This window comes from Osmerus eperlanus, chromosome 12 (assembly GCF_963692335.1).
Source record: "Osmerus eperlanus chromosome 12, fOsmEpe2.1, whole genome shotgun sequence".
In the NCBI taxonomy this organism is placed as follows: domain Eukaryota; kingdom Metazoa; phylum Chordata; class Actinopteri; order Osmeriformes; family Osmeridae; genus Osmerus; species Osmerus eperlanus.
The window spans coordinates 10,943,317-10,957,500 of record NC_085029.1 but is presented as its reverse complement, the minus strand read 5'-3'; the positions used below and the strand labels follow the sequence as shown (position 1 = coordinate 10,957,500).

The window sequence follows — 14,184 nt, the reverse complement described above, 5'->3', positions numbered from 1 at the left end:
CTTCTACGGAGCAGAAATATACGTAAGCATTCACACACACACAAACCCTGAGTCGTATTTATAGTAGAATAGGTTCTACTTGTTTCAGAGATCTTCAATCAGGCGCTCAATTATTTTCTATTAATTATCACCTCGTTAATCGCTACTGTGATAACCTTTACACATACCTTTGCACACACTACTCTCTAAAACACACACACTTTTTCTCCTTCACAATAATTACCTTACAGACTACTATCTTCAAAGTTCAATATTGTTGTAATTGAATTGTAACCACATCTTTCTTCTCCTACTTTCCTTCCTTCCTCCCCCCTCCTCTCCTCCCTCTCTCTCTTCTCCTCCCTCTCTCCTCTCCTCGATCTTATCTCAGGGGGGTTATGCAGCCTACAGATATGCCCAGCCAGCTGCCACTGCAGCAGCTGCCTACAGCGACAGGTAAGTCTCTTAAGACTTACCTACACACCTCCTCCCTCCCCCCTACACACCTCCTCCCCCCCTCCCCACTACACACCTCCTCCCTCCCCCCTACACACCTCCTCCTTCCCCCCTACACACCTCCTCCCCCCCTCCCCCCTACACACCTCCTCCCTCCCCCCTACACACCTCCTCCCCCCCTCCCCCCTACACACCTCCTCCCTCCCCCCTACACACTTCCTCCCCCCTGCACACCTCCTCCCTCCCCCCTACACACCTCCTCCCCCCCTCCCCCGTACACACCTGCTCCCTCCCTCCTACACACCTCCTCCCTCCCTCCTACACACCTCCTCCCTCCCTCCTACACACCTCCTCCCTCCCTCCTACACACCTCCTCCCTCCTACACACCTCCTCCCTCCTATACACTCCCTCCCTCCCAGACACCACACCTTAATAATGAAGTTGAGCAGGAGGCAGGAAGAGTGTGTTAACATGAACATGGAGGATCTTCACCTGTATGGTTCCTACAGTACATCTTAACACTGTCAGGAGTCTAACATGAGCCATACTGAACTCACTGGCTGTCCAACATGCAGCCTGGAGGAAGAAGGTTAGATAGAAGCACCTGAGGGAACACCTCCCCACCCCTCAGCACCTCAACAACCACCCACCCCTCGACCCTCACCCATGTCCTTCACTGATCTCCTGCCACTTAGCCTCCAGGGGCCCAGTATCCAGACAGGGTCAGGCCAAGATTGGAGCTCTCTTCCCTGGGTAGATCGCCCCAGCAGCTTGGGGGTCTGGCGGTGGTTGTGTGTGGGGCTGTGAGGGTGTTGAAGGAGCTAATCTGGGGGAGATTGAGCGTGTCAGAACAGATAAGAGACGAGCGCGGAGGGAGCCTGTAGGCCACAGATAATGTAAGATTTATCAGAGGAGTGGAGAGGAGGAGGGGGGGGGGGGGGGGGGAGGGAGGAGACTCTGGGGGAGTTCTGAGGGGGCGAGAGGCAGGAAGGTGAAGGGCTGTCTCTCCACCAGTTATTCCATTCTGTTGTTTTTTTTGTTGCATTCCTCCTCCCTCATCTCCCTCTCTCCTTATCTCTCTTTATCTTTTGCTCTTTTTTCCGTCCCTTGTTCTGCGCTCCGTGTCTGCCTCCTGTTCCCTCACTCGCTCCAGTGGCTCCACTGAAAATCATAAGAGCTTTCTATTTCTCCCTTGCTTTTGGTATTTGTCTCTCTCTCATTTTTTTTTAGCTCTGATGATTTACAGTGAATAAGTGGAGTAGGTGGAGAGAGAAAGAGGAGAGGAGAACAGGGCTTTCTTCAGCTTTTTTACTGTGGGTGAACCGAGCCCTGCGAGAACTGAGCGAGAGTGGATCACTGCTGTCTGTCCTCTCTCCACTGTGGAGGATTTACACCCCCACACACACACACACTACTGTCTTTATCATATCCCTGAACTGTCCTGGAATAGTTACACTGCTAACTTTACCTTTCAGAATGCGTCACACTATTTCATCATCCCCCTTTCATCCAAACTCCTCCCCCACCTCATTCCCTACACCCCCTGAGTTTGGTCTTTGGCCTCACCCCTCCTCCACCCTTAACACTCATACCCTGCCACCCCTTCCTCCGCGACACACAAGCGCCAGGGTGGAACCCCTTGCATTGCCTTATCTTTGCCCTCCAGACCTTCGCCGGCATCTCTCACTTCCAGAGGAGAGTAAACCAATGAAGAAGAGTAGAGAGGATGAGGAGAGGGGCTTGATGAAGCGGTCTGTGTTGGCCCCTCTGTTCCCCTTCTTCAGGAGGGAGAAACGGAGGGATGAAAGGAGCGATGGCGGGATTAGTTCAGAATCAGTGATGGCGAAGGTAGAAGGAACGACCCCACAGAGACAGGTGGAGGGACGGAGGGGCAGGAGGACTAGGAATGGAGGAGTGCAGACGGAGGGCTCTCTCTTTCTCCTCTCTCCCTTTCGCCCTGCTCACCCCCATCGCTCCATTTCGGTTCTTTATCTTCGTCTCTCCTTCATTCTGTTTCTTGTTCTAACTCTCTCTGAATTTGTCCCCATCCATATTCCATGCCCTCCCTCTCTGCTCTGTCTCTTGGCCTCTCTAGTTCATTCCTTCTGTTCTTTTCTTCCTCCACTCTCTCCATCTGTATCCCTATCCCTTCTCTCTCTCTTCATTCCATTCTCTTTTTCTTTGGTCTTTCTCTCTCTTTCTTCCCTCTCTCTCTCCCTCCTCCTCTTCCACCTCTTCTCTCTGGTAGGTTTTCACTCTGATCTCATCCCTCTCCCACCCTCTGGAAGATAAAACACTCACTCCTTTTTCTCATAAACCCGAAACGGCTAAAACAAATCATTGCAATCACAGCCTCTCACCTTTACGACGTACATTTACAGGGAGGCATGGGTAACCCGCTGGTCCTGCCGTGCAGGGCTCCTTAACGTGAAGCAGAGGAGGAAATGATTATAGATCCTGTCTCCAGATCCCCGTTAAAATCGACGACCCGATGCGTTGGTGTCTCATGCATACTCATTGTGGACAGCGCACGGTGTCTGTCCGCTAGCAAACCTTAAGGACCGTTTTCAATCAAAGCCAATGGCAGGAAAAACAATTACCAATGTTTGAAAATGAATGGATTGACCAGTAGAGGATTACTCTCTGAGGCTGGCTTTCTTCAGGGACCAGACGTAGAACAGATGTAGCACAGACATGGGACCAGACATCCCACCAAACGCAAGCTAAATGTAAGCTAAACATAAGCTAAACGTAAGCTAAACGTAAGCTAAAAGCAAGCTAAACGTAAGCTAAACATAAGCTAAACATAAGCTAAAAGCAGGCTAAACGTTTCAAGGGAACACGTGGCCTGTTCGTATTTCCTAGAGGTGGGACCACCAATATGTCCTCAATTAGATTCTGTTTGTTTCAGACATGTTCATGTATTGACATCTTGATGTGTGTGTGTGTCTCCTCTCCAGTTACGGAAGAGTCTATGCAACTGCAGACCCCTACCACCACACGCTCGGTCCTGCAGCCACATACAGCGTTGGCACTATGGTGAGTACTGACCCCACTCTGCCACACACCATCAAAATGGCTTCTCACTTGTAGTTTTGTAGTCATAATGTCATCCTTCACAGAGCCGTGTCATCATTTCACAGTATTGAATATCTCTGGGGGGGGGAAAAGGAGAATAGCTACAAAAAAAATTGGTTTAACGTTTTGAAAAAAATGGGCGACAACTTGATTCCCTTCAATAAATTCATTGCTGACGCAGGCTCAGTCTTGCAAGTTTGGTATTGACCTCAGGTCGATGCTTGTTTTACCAGATTGCAGCTCTTCTCCTTCTCCCTCCCTGTCTGGACCAGTTTACATTAATGTGAGGTGTAATGTGTAGATCTATAGTGTTTAGAATGGGTATCCCAGATGGGGGAGTTGAACTGATGTGTTTTTAAGGGGAGTTGCATTATCAGTTCCTGTATGTGTTTTTCTAAGACAGGCCTGCTGAATGTTTAATGTGAGTTCTGCCACTTCGGTAAATGAAAATGGGTTGTTGCCTTATTCTCAAACTCCCCATTCAATTTCACTGGCCTGGAGCTCCTTGTTTGAAACCCAACTGAGACTGACTTTCGTTTCCCTCACGGAGAGGAAGAGTCTCCTAAATTCTAGCAGGGGGAAACAGTGGACCGGTTAATGTTTGTTTTTAGCTAGCTTTTGCAGCTAACATCAAAGATGAAAAAAGAACAGCCCAAAACGAAGGGAAAAGAAAAACAGAACGAGCAATTTGTTTTCTTCCGCGGGTGCGGGCAGGGACTTCCTCCAAAGATTAACGACCGTCTTGAGCGGCGCACTTCAGTGTGCTCATGGATATCACACAGGAAAGAGAAGGGAAAAAGAGAGAAAGATAGAAAAGAAAGAAAGAAAAACGGACAAAACCAAAGGAGAGAAAGAGTCAGAGGAGTAACATCACGGCATCCAGCTCGCCCGAGCCAGTCCGGCCGTACTGATTAGTGTTGAGGTAGCTCCGTAGACAGATGAGAGGGGTGTTGTGTGCCGACATGCGTGTGATGCCGAGAGCACAGCCCCCCCCCTGCCCCCCCTCCTCCCCAACAGCCTCCTCCATGCAGCTGCTAGCTAAAAGCCTTCATTAATTACGACCATTCTTTTCCTCTTCATTTGCTTAATTAATACTGTGGCCTGTGTTTCTGTCCTTTATTACTCTCTTTACTTCTCTTCTTTTTCATCTGAAATTCTCCTCCCTTTTCCACCATGCACTGATAATTTTTTGCCATTTGCTAACAAACTCTGACGAAACTTCACTTAGATCTTCCACACACTCACACACACATACACAAACTTATACACTGCAGGGATGTAGGGATATTCGAATGGGATGAAACAGTGAGTCTGACCCCTCAGTAAGCCAAACAGTGACAGTGCTTGAAAGGCAGATTACTTCTGTTCGAGCCCCAGTAAAAAAATTTCCCACTGGGGACCCAGAGAATGAATCATGTTCAATTACCATCCTTGAGATTAAGGCCTGGTCTTAATGAGGCCCTAGGAGGTTAGAGCTGGGCTAGTCTAGCATTAGCGTTAGCTCTGCACCAAGGCATGAGGTTAGCATCAGGCCAACCTAGTGTTAGCCTCCCAAGGCTGATGTCTGAAGGTGAACATTATGCTGTCTGTGCTGAGGTCTGGCTTTAATTTTATGTGAAGTAATATTATAATAATTTGATATCATTATGTGGCCATGGTAGCTGTGACTACGCCATAGAAGAGAAGAGAGAACCCCAGGAAGAGCAGCAGCCTTTGAAGGCTGAGCTAGCTAAGGCTCTGTAGATAGCCTGGCCAGTGGGAGACACAGGACCATGCACAGATCACAGAGCTCAGATTAGAGGATGGGGGTGGGGAGGGGGGGGGGGTACAGTAGGAGAGGTATGCAGGGGGCAGGGGAGGTGAGGGGGCGCAGGAAGTATGAATCCACCCTGGCATGCCTTCTGACCATCTTCATTAGAATATGAAAGAGAATGAATGTGCTGCTATATATCTGACTGACCTATTTAACACAGGGAGGATTGGTCTCTGTAAAGTACTGTAGCTTGACTGCACGATCAAAGCTGTGCTTTAGTCACTAATTGGTGGAAATCTTAACATCTCGTATCCCAGATACCAGACACCACACACACGTCGTTACACACACAATCACACACATACACTTCGTAAAAACTATGCAGAACATCTATAAAACATTTTTGTAACACTTTACTTTTTTAGGTCTTTACACTTTTATTTCAGCTAAACAAACAAGGAACAAACAAAAAAATACATGGAAAAATGGAGGAACATTTCTTTGGGAAAAGAGAAGCCAGTAATATCAATATGACCCAAGGTTGCTCTACTGAGTTCTGATTGGAGTTCTTTTTTCATCTTTGATGTTGCAGGCTAGCCTATACCGAGGAGGGTGCAGTCGGTTCTCGCCCTACTAGCGGACACACCCCCTTCCCTTCCCCAGCAAAACAAACAAACAAACAAACTCTAAATAAATGCCTCCCTGCTCTCAATGGGAAAAAATAAACTAAAGTAGGAGTTCAATATACTGTACTTCCGGGTCAAAACTGACACCTGGTGACCCCAGGACTTTCTGCAGTTGATGTCCAGTTTTAAATATTGACTGAAGTTTATGCATTCTCATCCATGTACTATACTGTACTACAGTGATGTTCTAACTACTGTCTGTATTTCAATGTCATGTTTCTTCTGTTGAAATGAATGGTTTGCCGTTGGAGAAATGGGAGATGGTTGTTCTGAAGAAGAGAGAGAGAGAGAGCTGGAACAGAGGAGAAGGATTTTTTTTGTTTTGTTTCACCCACTCTTCCATTTTTCTTTCTCTCTCTCTTTAAGTGTAGTGTTCTCAAACTCTGCTCTCGGGGAATGGTTGTGTGAGTTCTGGTTTTAATTCCATCCAATTTCCTTTTTCCTTATTGTTACAATTAGTCATTTCCCCCATATACATTAAGGCCAGTAATGTTCAGCAATTGCAGTTTGAGCAACAAATTTCAAATTGGATTTTATTAAGTAAATGATAGTGCTATTCTCTGCTCTTATAGAATTGGCTGGACCCAATGTTAGCCCGCTTAGTCCCTTAACGGGAGTTTCAGAGTTTGAGAGCGATTTTAAATGCCGCTTTGAAATCATTCTGCTGAATGAGGAGGAACTAACTCAAAATGGCTGCCAGGAAGTGATGCATTACTGAATGAGGAAGTGGAAATGGAAGTGATGCATTACTGAAGGCAGGGCGGGAGGAAGTGATGTATGGTGGTATTCAGGGCTGGGTAGGTGCAGGTAGGGGAGGGGGGATGTGTTGGGAAGTGTGTCAGAGCTATGGCAGCAGCAGCAGAATGGGCAGCCATATGTTAGAGCAGGCATTGATCACTGGCACCCAGCCAAAGACTGAGGCTGAGGCTGAGGCAAAAGGTAGAAGCGGAGACAAAGGCCAGAAGCCACGTAGAAGGCTGGAAGCAGAGACTGGGAGTAGAGGCTGGGAACTAGAAGAGGTCGGTGGCTGGAGGCTTAAGGAGAATAATAGTATACTAGTGTTAGGATCTGGTATCCCTATTGAGAGAGAGTTTTTCCACAACAGAAACACATTTTCTACACACAAACTCTGTCTTCTGACACACTTCGCCAATGAGCAATAATATGACATGACTGTGTTAACCAGCAGATTGCATACTGTGTAGATGCTTATGGAACAGGCTACATGTAGCAGTGGTTCAATGTTCTTGACAATCTAAAAATAAATCCTATCAGTCACATTAGCCCTACAGAACACACCCAGGAACATTGAGATCTATTAAACATGGACCAGCCAACCAGCCACTATCTAATGGAATGGAATGATGTAGCTTTATGTTTGCAGAGAGTGTTCCCTGTACTCTTCTGCAGGGTGAGAGGCCATTTAAAGCCAATTCCACTTCAGCTGGCTAACGATCAGTTTCTCAACCTGAAGCCATTGGACTATGCCCTCTTTTGAGGCTCAGCCTTGTTCCTAACAGTCTAACAGCCAGCTAAGTCAGCTACCAGTCAGCTACCAGCTATATACAAGCCAGCTAACAGTCGGGGAGTCAGGTGGCTGAGCGGTGAGGGAATCAGGCTAGTAATCCGAAGGTTGCCAGTTCGATTCCCGGCCGTGCCAACTGACGTTGTGTCCTTAGGCAAGGCACTTCACCCTACTTGCCTCGGGGGAATGTCCCTGTACTTACTGTAAGTCGCTCTGGATAAGAGCGTCTGCTAAATGACTAAATGTAAATGTAACAGTCAATAGCTAAACAGTCAGCTAATAGTCAGCAAACAGCCATCTGCACTCCAGCTACCAGCCAACTACCAGCCAGCTAACATTCCGTCAGTTAACAGCCAACTAACATTCCGCTGACAGCAATCTACCAGTCAGCTACCAGCCAGCCAACAGTCACTGTTAATATCCAGAAAACAGTCAGCAAACAGCAAGTTTGGAGCATTGTAGGTTAGTTGATGCAGTATATATTGGGTCAGTATTGATTAGGTCAGTGTTCCCCTACACAGGGCTTTGTGGTAGTGAGGGTGTGTCCTGGTGATCTTGTAGATAATCTGATGCTCTTCTTGGACAAGGAGTAACGGTGGTTCCGGCTGAGAGGAGAGAAGCGGAGAGTAGAGAGTATCGATTGATCCTTACCCATAATATCCATCTTGGCTTCCGCAGCGTAACTAAGAAAAAGCCCCCCTCCTTCACTTGTACGGGTGTACACACCCCCTTCCTCACCAGGACCCACCACCTGTGGATAATTATATGTCAGGCTGGAGGGACAAATAGGAGACCTATGCACTCTGTAGATCACTCTTTGTGTCCAGGCGTATCAGTCTGTCTGGCAGTGGTGTCACCCAGAATCCTGGAACCCCACCCCCCCAGGGGAGGGGAGGAGCGGGGTGGTAGAAGCACCACAGGTAATCATGCTGAAATGTCCAAACAGTAACTCAGCCACTTTCTCTCCACCTAAAGACTTTTAAGAGAGTTTTATTTACCTTGACAATTCTCTCTTCCACTGTCAGCTCTCTGAGATGAGATTTGAAGGTGACCCCGCCCCCTCCTCACCTACCCCCCTCTCTCCTCAGGTGAGGCTGGGGTTTAAAGACCTCTAGTGAAGGAGGGTGGTGTCAGGGTTGGGGGTGTAGATAAGACCTAGGAGGGTCACTATGGGAACAGAGAAGAGGGTTCCAGAGCCAATAACCCTGCTCCCTTTTAGCCTTCCAGCACACTGGCTTCTAGTGCTCTGATCATGTTCCTATTGTGGGGGGGCAGTGGGGATAGGACACGCACACACACACACACACAGTTTATCACAAACTTGCTAAAAGCGAGACGGAACACACACCAGACAAATTCAGTTACGCTGACTCTCTCACATAAACACACACACACACACTGGCGTCCTCAGTAATAGTGTGTGTGTGTGCCTGCTGTGTGATGGGATGGTGAGCAGGGGAAGAAAGGAGTGCAGGCAGAGAAGCTGCAACCCAGGCAATTTAGCCCCAAGATGAGAGATAAGAGAGTTCAGTCAATAAGCACTGATCTCATTTGAAGATACAGCCGACAGACTACACACACATACACACAAGTTCACACACACGGTAGATTGTGCACACGCATTTTATTTCATTGCCGTGGCTGTTGTGTCTGCCTCTCCAGTCTCCCTCTCTCTCTCTCTCTTTCTCTGTATTCCCAGAGAGGGGAAGGCCATTGTAAAGTATGGATGGGATAAACTCCCCTCTGTTCTTCTCCTCCGCTTCATCCTTCTGTTTTGTAAAGAGAGAGGAAGGAAACCCAACTCCAGCCTGATGTCCTCAGGTCCCTCAGCCACCTCACTCACATCCCCTGTTGTCCCCTGCTTAAGAGTACACAACTGGGTTTACTGGAGCTGAGCCTCCCTGAACCACCTACTCACTTCCTGTTCCTCTTTCCACTTCCTGTGATTGGTGTTGGCAGCCATCACAAGTGCTAAGCCTGCAGTTAAATGCTCTAGACACTACAGAGGATTGTTCAAGCCTATACTTGGAACGACATCTGTATACATGCATTATTAAAGAAAGGACAGTTTGTCTTTAACAGAGCCAGGGTGCTTAAGAGTTCAGCACCTGTTGTTGCGGTTCATCTGAAATGTTATGTTCAACGTTTCTTGTGTGTGTTTTTGCTGTAATTTTCTTGACGTACAGAAAAAACCTTTTGAACAGCTTTAAAATATACACCCATCTACACATAAATATATGTAGTGTGCACCTCTTTTGCATTTACGTACAAATATCCAACGTTAAAATACAATATGCTAAGTCCAGTTACATACAATCCACTTCAGACTTTGAGCAAGCATCATGTGCAGAGATCCGTCTGTAGTGGAGGGACATCTGCTCGTCTTCCTCTTCACTGTAAATATCCTTCTAGTGTTGTGAATAGATTCATTTATCATCTCTCCTCCATGAAACTTTACAGATATTAGTTTGAAATTTGTTAACCAGTAAATTGTGTATTATATAAAAATGTGTTATACCATAGTATTTATTCGTGTAACAGATAGTATTATGATCATCTGTCTCTGATAACATAGAAGAATAAATTAAGGGAAAAAATAATTTAAAAAATATTTATTTTATATCATTATATTATGAGGTGGCAACTTTTTTATAAGACAGCCCATGGCTTTAAGCTCCTTACTCATACTACGTATTCTGCTGGGAGGGTTGGCCATGATGTGCTTGTGGCCATTAGAGTGTGTCTGTTATGATGTGAAGCAACTGTGTGACCTATAAAATGTGTCCAAGATAACAAAGCTTCCTCGGCCCTACCTTCAACAATGGCTTTTTATTTCTCGTTGTTTGGTTTCCGTTTGTTGTTTTCTGTTGGAAGAGAGGCAAGCACAAGTTTAAACGACTGTTTGTTTCTTCCCGCTTTACGACAGTCCTAAACCAGGAACATCACTCTGGGGGTGGGGGGGGGGGGGGCGTTAATGCAAGGCATGCTGGGTAGGGGGACTGCAGAGTGGAGATAGGAGAGGGAGAGGCTTCTATAAAAAAAAGTATTTCTTCATGCCTTTTTTTACCATCACTTCATCTGCACCTCCATCTCTATTTGATGCTAAAAGCAATGGAAAATCCCCCATTTCTGAATCACTTGTTGAGGAAATAAAAAGGCAATAGCAGAGGAATCGGCCTTATATGCAAAGTCCATCTCGTGTCCACTCTGAAACATGTTTATACTAACCCTATATGGCTCCACAGAGAGAGAGAGAAAGAGAGAGAGAGAGAGTTTGTGAGTGCGTGAGCGGCGAGCAGGATTTAGAGTGAGCCAAACAGTCGGGATCTGGGGCCTCTAACAGGATCTCAGCCGCGGCCGACTGGCGTGATGAAAGCTCCCGTCTCGCATGGCTGCAGCGGCAGCCATTAAATGATTGCCAGTTTAATTGGCTCTGGTAATGCAGTCATTTATAAGATGGCACCCCGGGCCACCGGCCACACACAAGATGGCTGCCGGCTTCTCTCCCACTCGTTTGTTCTTTCTCACTTTTCTTTCTTTTTTACTCTGTCTCTCTACCACTTCATCTCTCTCCCCTTCATCTGTCTCTCCCAGTCTCTTGCACACCCTATTTTTGTTCAGGCAGTGTGCCACGAAAGACCACAGTGGTTTCAACTTGTGCTCCTCTCAAAAAAACAACCTTTGTTGCAGTTTGACATGTCATGAGATTTCTAAAAATATGTTTTTATATGAGAAAAAAACAAGTGAAGACCTCAAAATGCTGTACTTATGTAAACATGTATCGCACACTCTTTTTTCATGTGTGGCTGTATATATCCTATCCATCTGTCCAGTGCTCTATATACCGTAGTGGCTACATTCCTGAACATGATCAATATGTTGTAGGTGTTTATGTGTTTTTACTTTTAAGATATATTAAGAAGCTTACCAGTTCCAGATCATTATGTGATAAATATCAATGTACAGTTATATTCTACTGCTTACTTTGCCTCTGGACCAAAAGAAAGGTCCACATTCATGTAGACCAAGTGTCAACTGACTCATTTTCAATGTCAATATCCAGCAAAAGTATTTATCATATTTACCTGTTTATCCTCCAACTCAATATACTTTGTCTTTAAAGAGTTTTCCGTGTTCTCTATGCTTCTCTGTTCTTCTGAGGAGGCCGTATGACATCACATGGAGCTAGTCGAGGCAGGGGTAGGATTCTGCTGTGGTGTTGGAAACATGACAGATGATTCCTCCTAAACCTCAACCTCTAAATCCCTCTCTCTCTCTCTTTCGCTCTCTCTCTCGCTCTGTCTTTGAGAGGAGAAAGACTGTAGTGCCCAGGTCAAAACACAAGAGGGCCACTGGTCGAACGAGAGAGAGAGAGAGAGAGAGAGAGAGAGAGAGAGAGAGAGAGAGAGAGAGAGAGAGAGAGAGAGAGAGAGAGAGAGAAGGGGAATGTATAGAGGAGACGGGGGGCAGAGGTGGGGGGGGGTTTGCGGGAGAGGGAGGGGAGGGGAGGGAAGGAGGGTTGATGGAGCCATGCTGGGGGAGGAGGAGGGGAAGGGAGGAGGGGGAGGGGAGGCAGGGGAGGGTTCGAGGAGGTGTAGGAGGCCTGCGGTACAGGCTTCTCAACCCATTAACTGCTCAGGGAGTTATTTGCCCGAGGTGATTAATATGTTTGTCACCTCTACTCTCAGAGAGGGAGAGAGAGCGTGAGAGAGAGACGGAGGTAGAGGGAAAGAGCAGGGCCTTCCAGCCATCAGGGGGAATCACCACGCCGCTGTTCTCTCACCCTCCTCCATTGTTCTCTCTCCCTCCATACCTCTATCTCCGCAATCCTTTCTCTCTATCTCCCCCATGTGCTCCTATGTGTGTGTGTGTGTGTGTGTAGTGTGTGTGTGTGTGTTTGTGTGTGTGTGTGTGTGTGTCTGTGTCAGCCCTGTACAAGCCCTCCCGCGTAGGCGTCCTGGCGAGGAGACGAGAGAACGCCGTTATTGGCTGTGATTGGCGGCCCGCAGAGCAGCTGTGCGGCACACTGTCTCTGGAGGGGCGGGGCCAGGCACTACAAAGTACTGCTGGAATATGAGAGTGTGTGTGTGAGAGAGTGTGTGAGAGAGTGTGTGTGAGAGAGAGAGAGAGAGAGAGAGAGAGAGAGAGAGAGAGAGAGAGAGAGAGAGAGAGAGAGAGAGAGAGAGAGAGAGAGAGAGAGAGAGAGAGAGATTGGGCCTCAGTGTTCCCCTCTGAAGCTTTCGTTGCTCCACGCTCGTCTGCGAGAATTAAAGAGCTTCTGTCAAGACGAGAGAGCCCTCAGGACTCAGCCTGCTCCTTCTATCGCTCTCCCTCCCCCCTTCCTCCCTCCACCCCCCTCTCTCCATTGCTCCCCCTCTCCTCCACACCCCTCTCTCCATCCCTACCCAGCTCCTCTCCCTCAACCCTCCCCTCCACACCGCTCCTTCCATCGCTCCCCCCTCTTCTCCACACATATGCAGTGAAGTGTGCCCTTCGTGAGGCCTTGCGTGTGGCTGGAAGTGTTGCTACGTTGATCCCCTCTCCTTTTCTCTCTCTGTCTCCCTCTCTCCCTAACTCACTCTCTTCCCTCTCTCAGTCTCTCTCTCTTCCCTCTACTTTTTTCTCAGTCTCTCTACCCTCTCTCTCTCTCTCGTCCCTCCGTCCCCCCCCTCTGAGCCAGAACTGTACATGGGTGCACCGTACCAAGTGTAGTCCTAAGCTGCTAACCTGAGAGGTGTGGGCCCTCAGGGGACACACTGTGTAATTACCATGTAATGATCACACCCACCCTGCCTGGGCACATGTAACCATATGACACGACTCTGTTCCCCATTACCCTGGACAAGACCAGGGAGGGAGGAGTATGTAAATACATGTAAATGTTGTAATTTGCTGGGGTTTCCTGAATCACTTACTAGTAATATCAGCCGGTTTATGGGGCAGTGCTGCAGACCAGCTGTGAATCTTTATCTGGAGACGTTTGAACGCATTGAAGGAAAAAAACAAAGTATCCTTTTTAGATTTTTGCCTTTTATGTTTTTTTTTGTGTTCTTAAGTCATGCCAACATGGCTGAATAATCACCAGAATATCACCACGAGTGATAGTGCTGTGCCAGTTCTTGCAAGATCTATGGCTCAATTGCTTAGTGCAGCTCAACATGGTGACACACGAACACACACACACAGACAGATATTCTGGCTTTTTACAGTTACAGATACATTCATTAATTCTAGATAATATAGCTATAGATATTGAAAGTGACCTGTGTCCTCTCTCTGTTGTAGTAAATAGGATGACCAGGAGGAGGGGTTCAGAAGAACATCTACTTCGACGAACCAGAGCAACACGAACAAAGGAAGGACACTTCAAAAGATCAACTAAACCAACAAAAAAAAGAGAAAGAGAGAAGAGAAAATGAAGAACCCTTCTCTATAGGCCCGGAGGATGAAGGATGTTCAGGCCAGTACCATAGCAACGGCCTGAACAGTAGCCTGAGTAGCGGGGGAGGGCGGGGGGACGACGGGAGGGAGGGAGGGGGGAGGGCTGGGGGAGGGAAGAGTTAGCTTGACCTTGGAGACAAGCTTTGCTGGGTGGATAAACTACCAGAGAGGTCACCATAAAACGTTTTATTTTTCTAAACTTTTTTAAGTTTATGATTTCCAAAAAGAGCAAAGACTAATGTATGTATATATATTATATGTGTGT

The 14,184-nt window shown here is 47.2% G+C and overlaps 1 protein-coding gene across 2 annotated transcripts in view; it reads left to right on the top strand.

Moving 5' to 3' along the window:
* Nucleotides 1-13,979, top strand: part of rbfox3a (RNA binding fox-1 homolog 3a) — a 31,989-nt gene extending 18,010 nt beyond the window's left edge. For both annotated transcript variants that reach the window (XM_062475272.1, XM_062475271.1), the window contains exons 7-10: nucleotides 1-22; nucleotides 371-435; nucleotides 3,397-3,475; nucleotides 13,764-13,979. The exon at nucleotides 1-22 is cut by the window's left edge and continues 18 nt beyond it. In XM_062475272.1, coding sequence (XP_062331256.1) covers nucleotides 1-22; nucleotides 371-435; nucleotides 3,397-3,475; nucleotides 13,764-13,766 — 169 coding nt within the window. In that variant the 3' untranslated portion in view covers nucleotides 13,767-13,979. The remainder of the gene's footprint in view (nucleotides 23-370; nucleotides 436-3,396; nucleotides 3,476-13,763) is intronic.
* The last annotated feature ends 205 nt before the right edge of the window (nucleotides 13,980-14,184 follow it).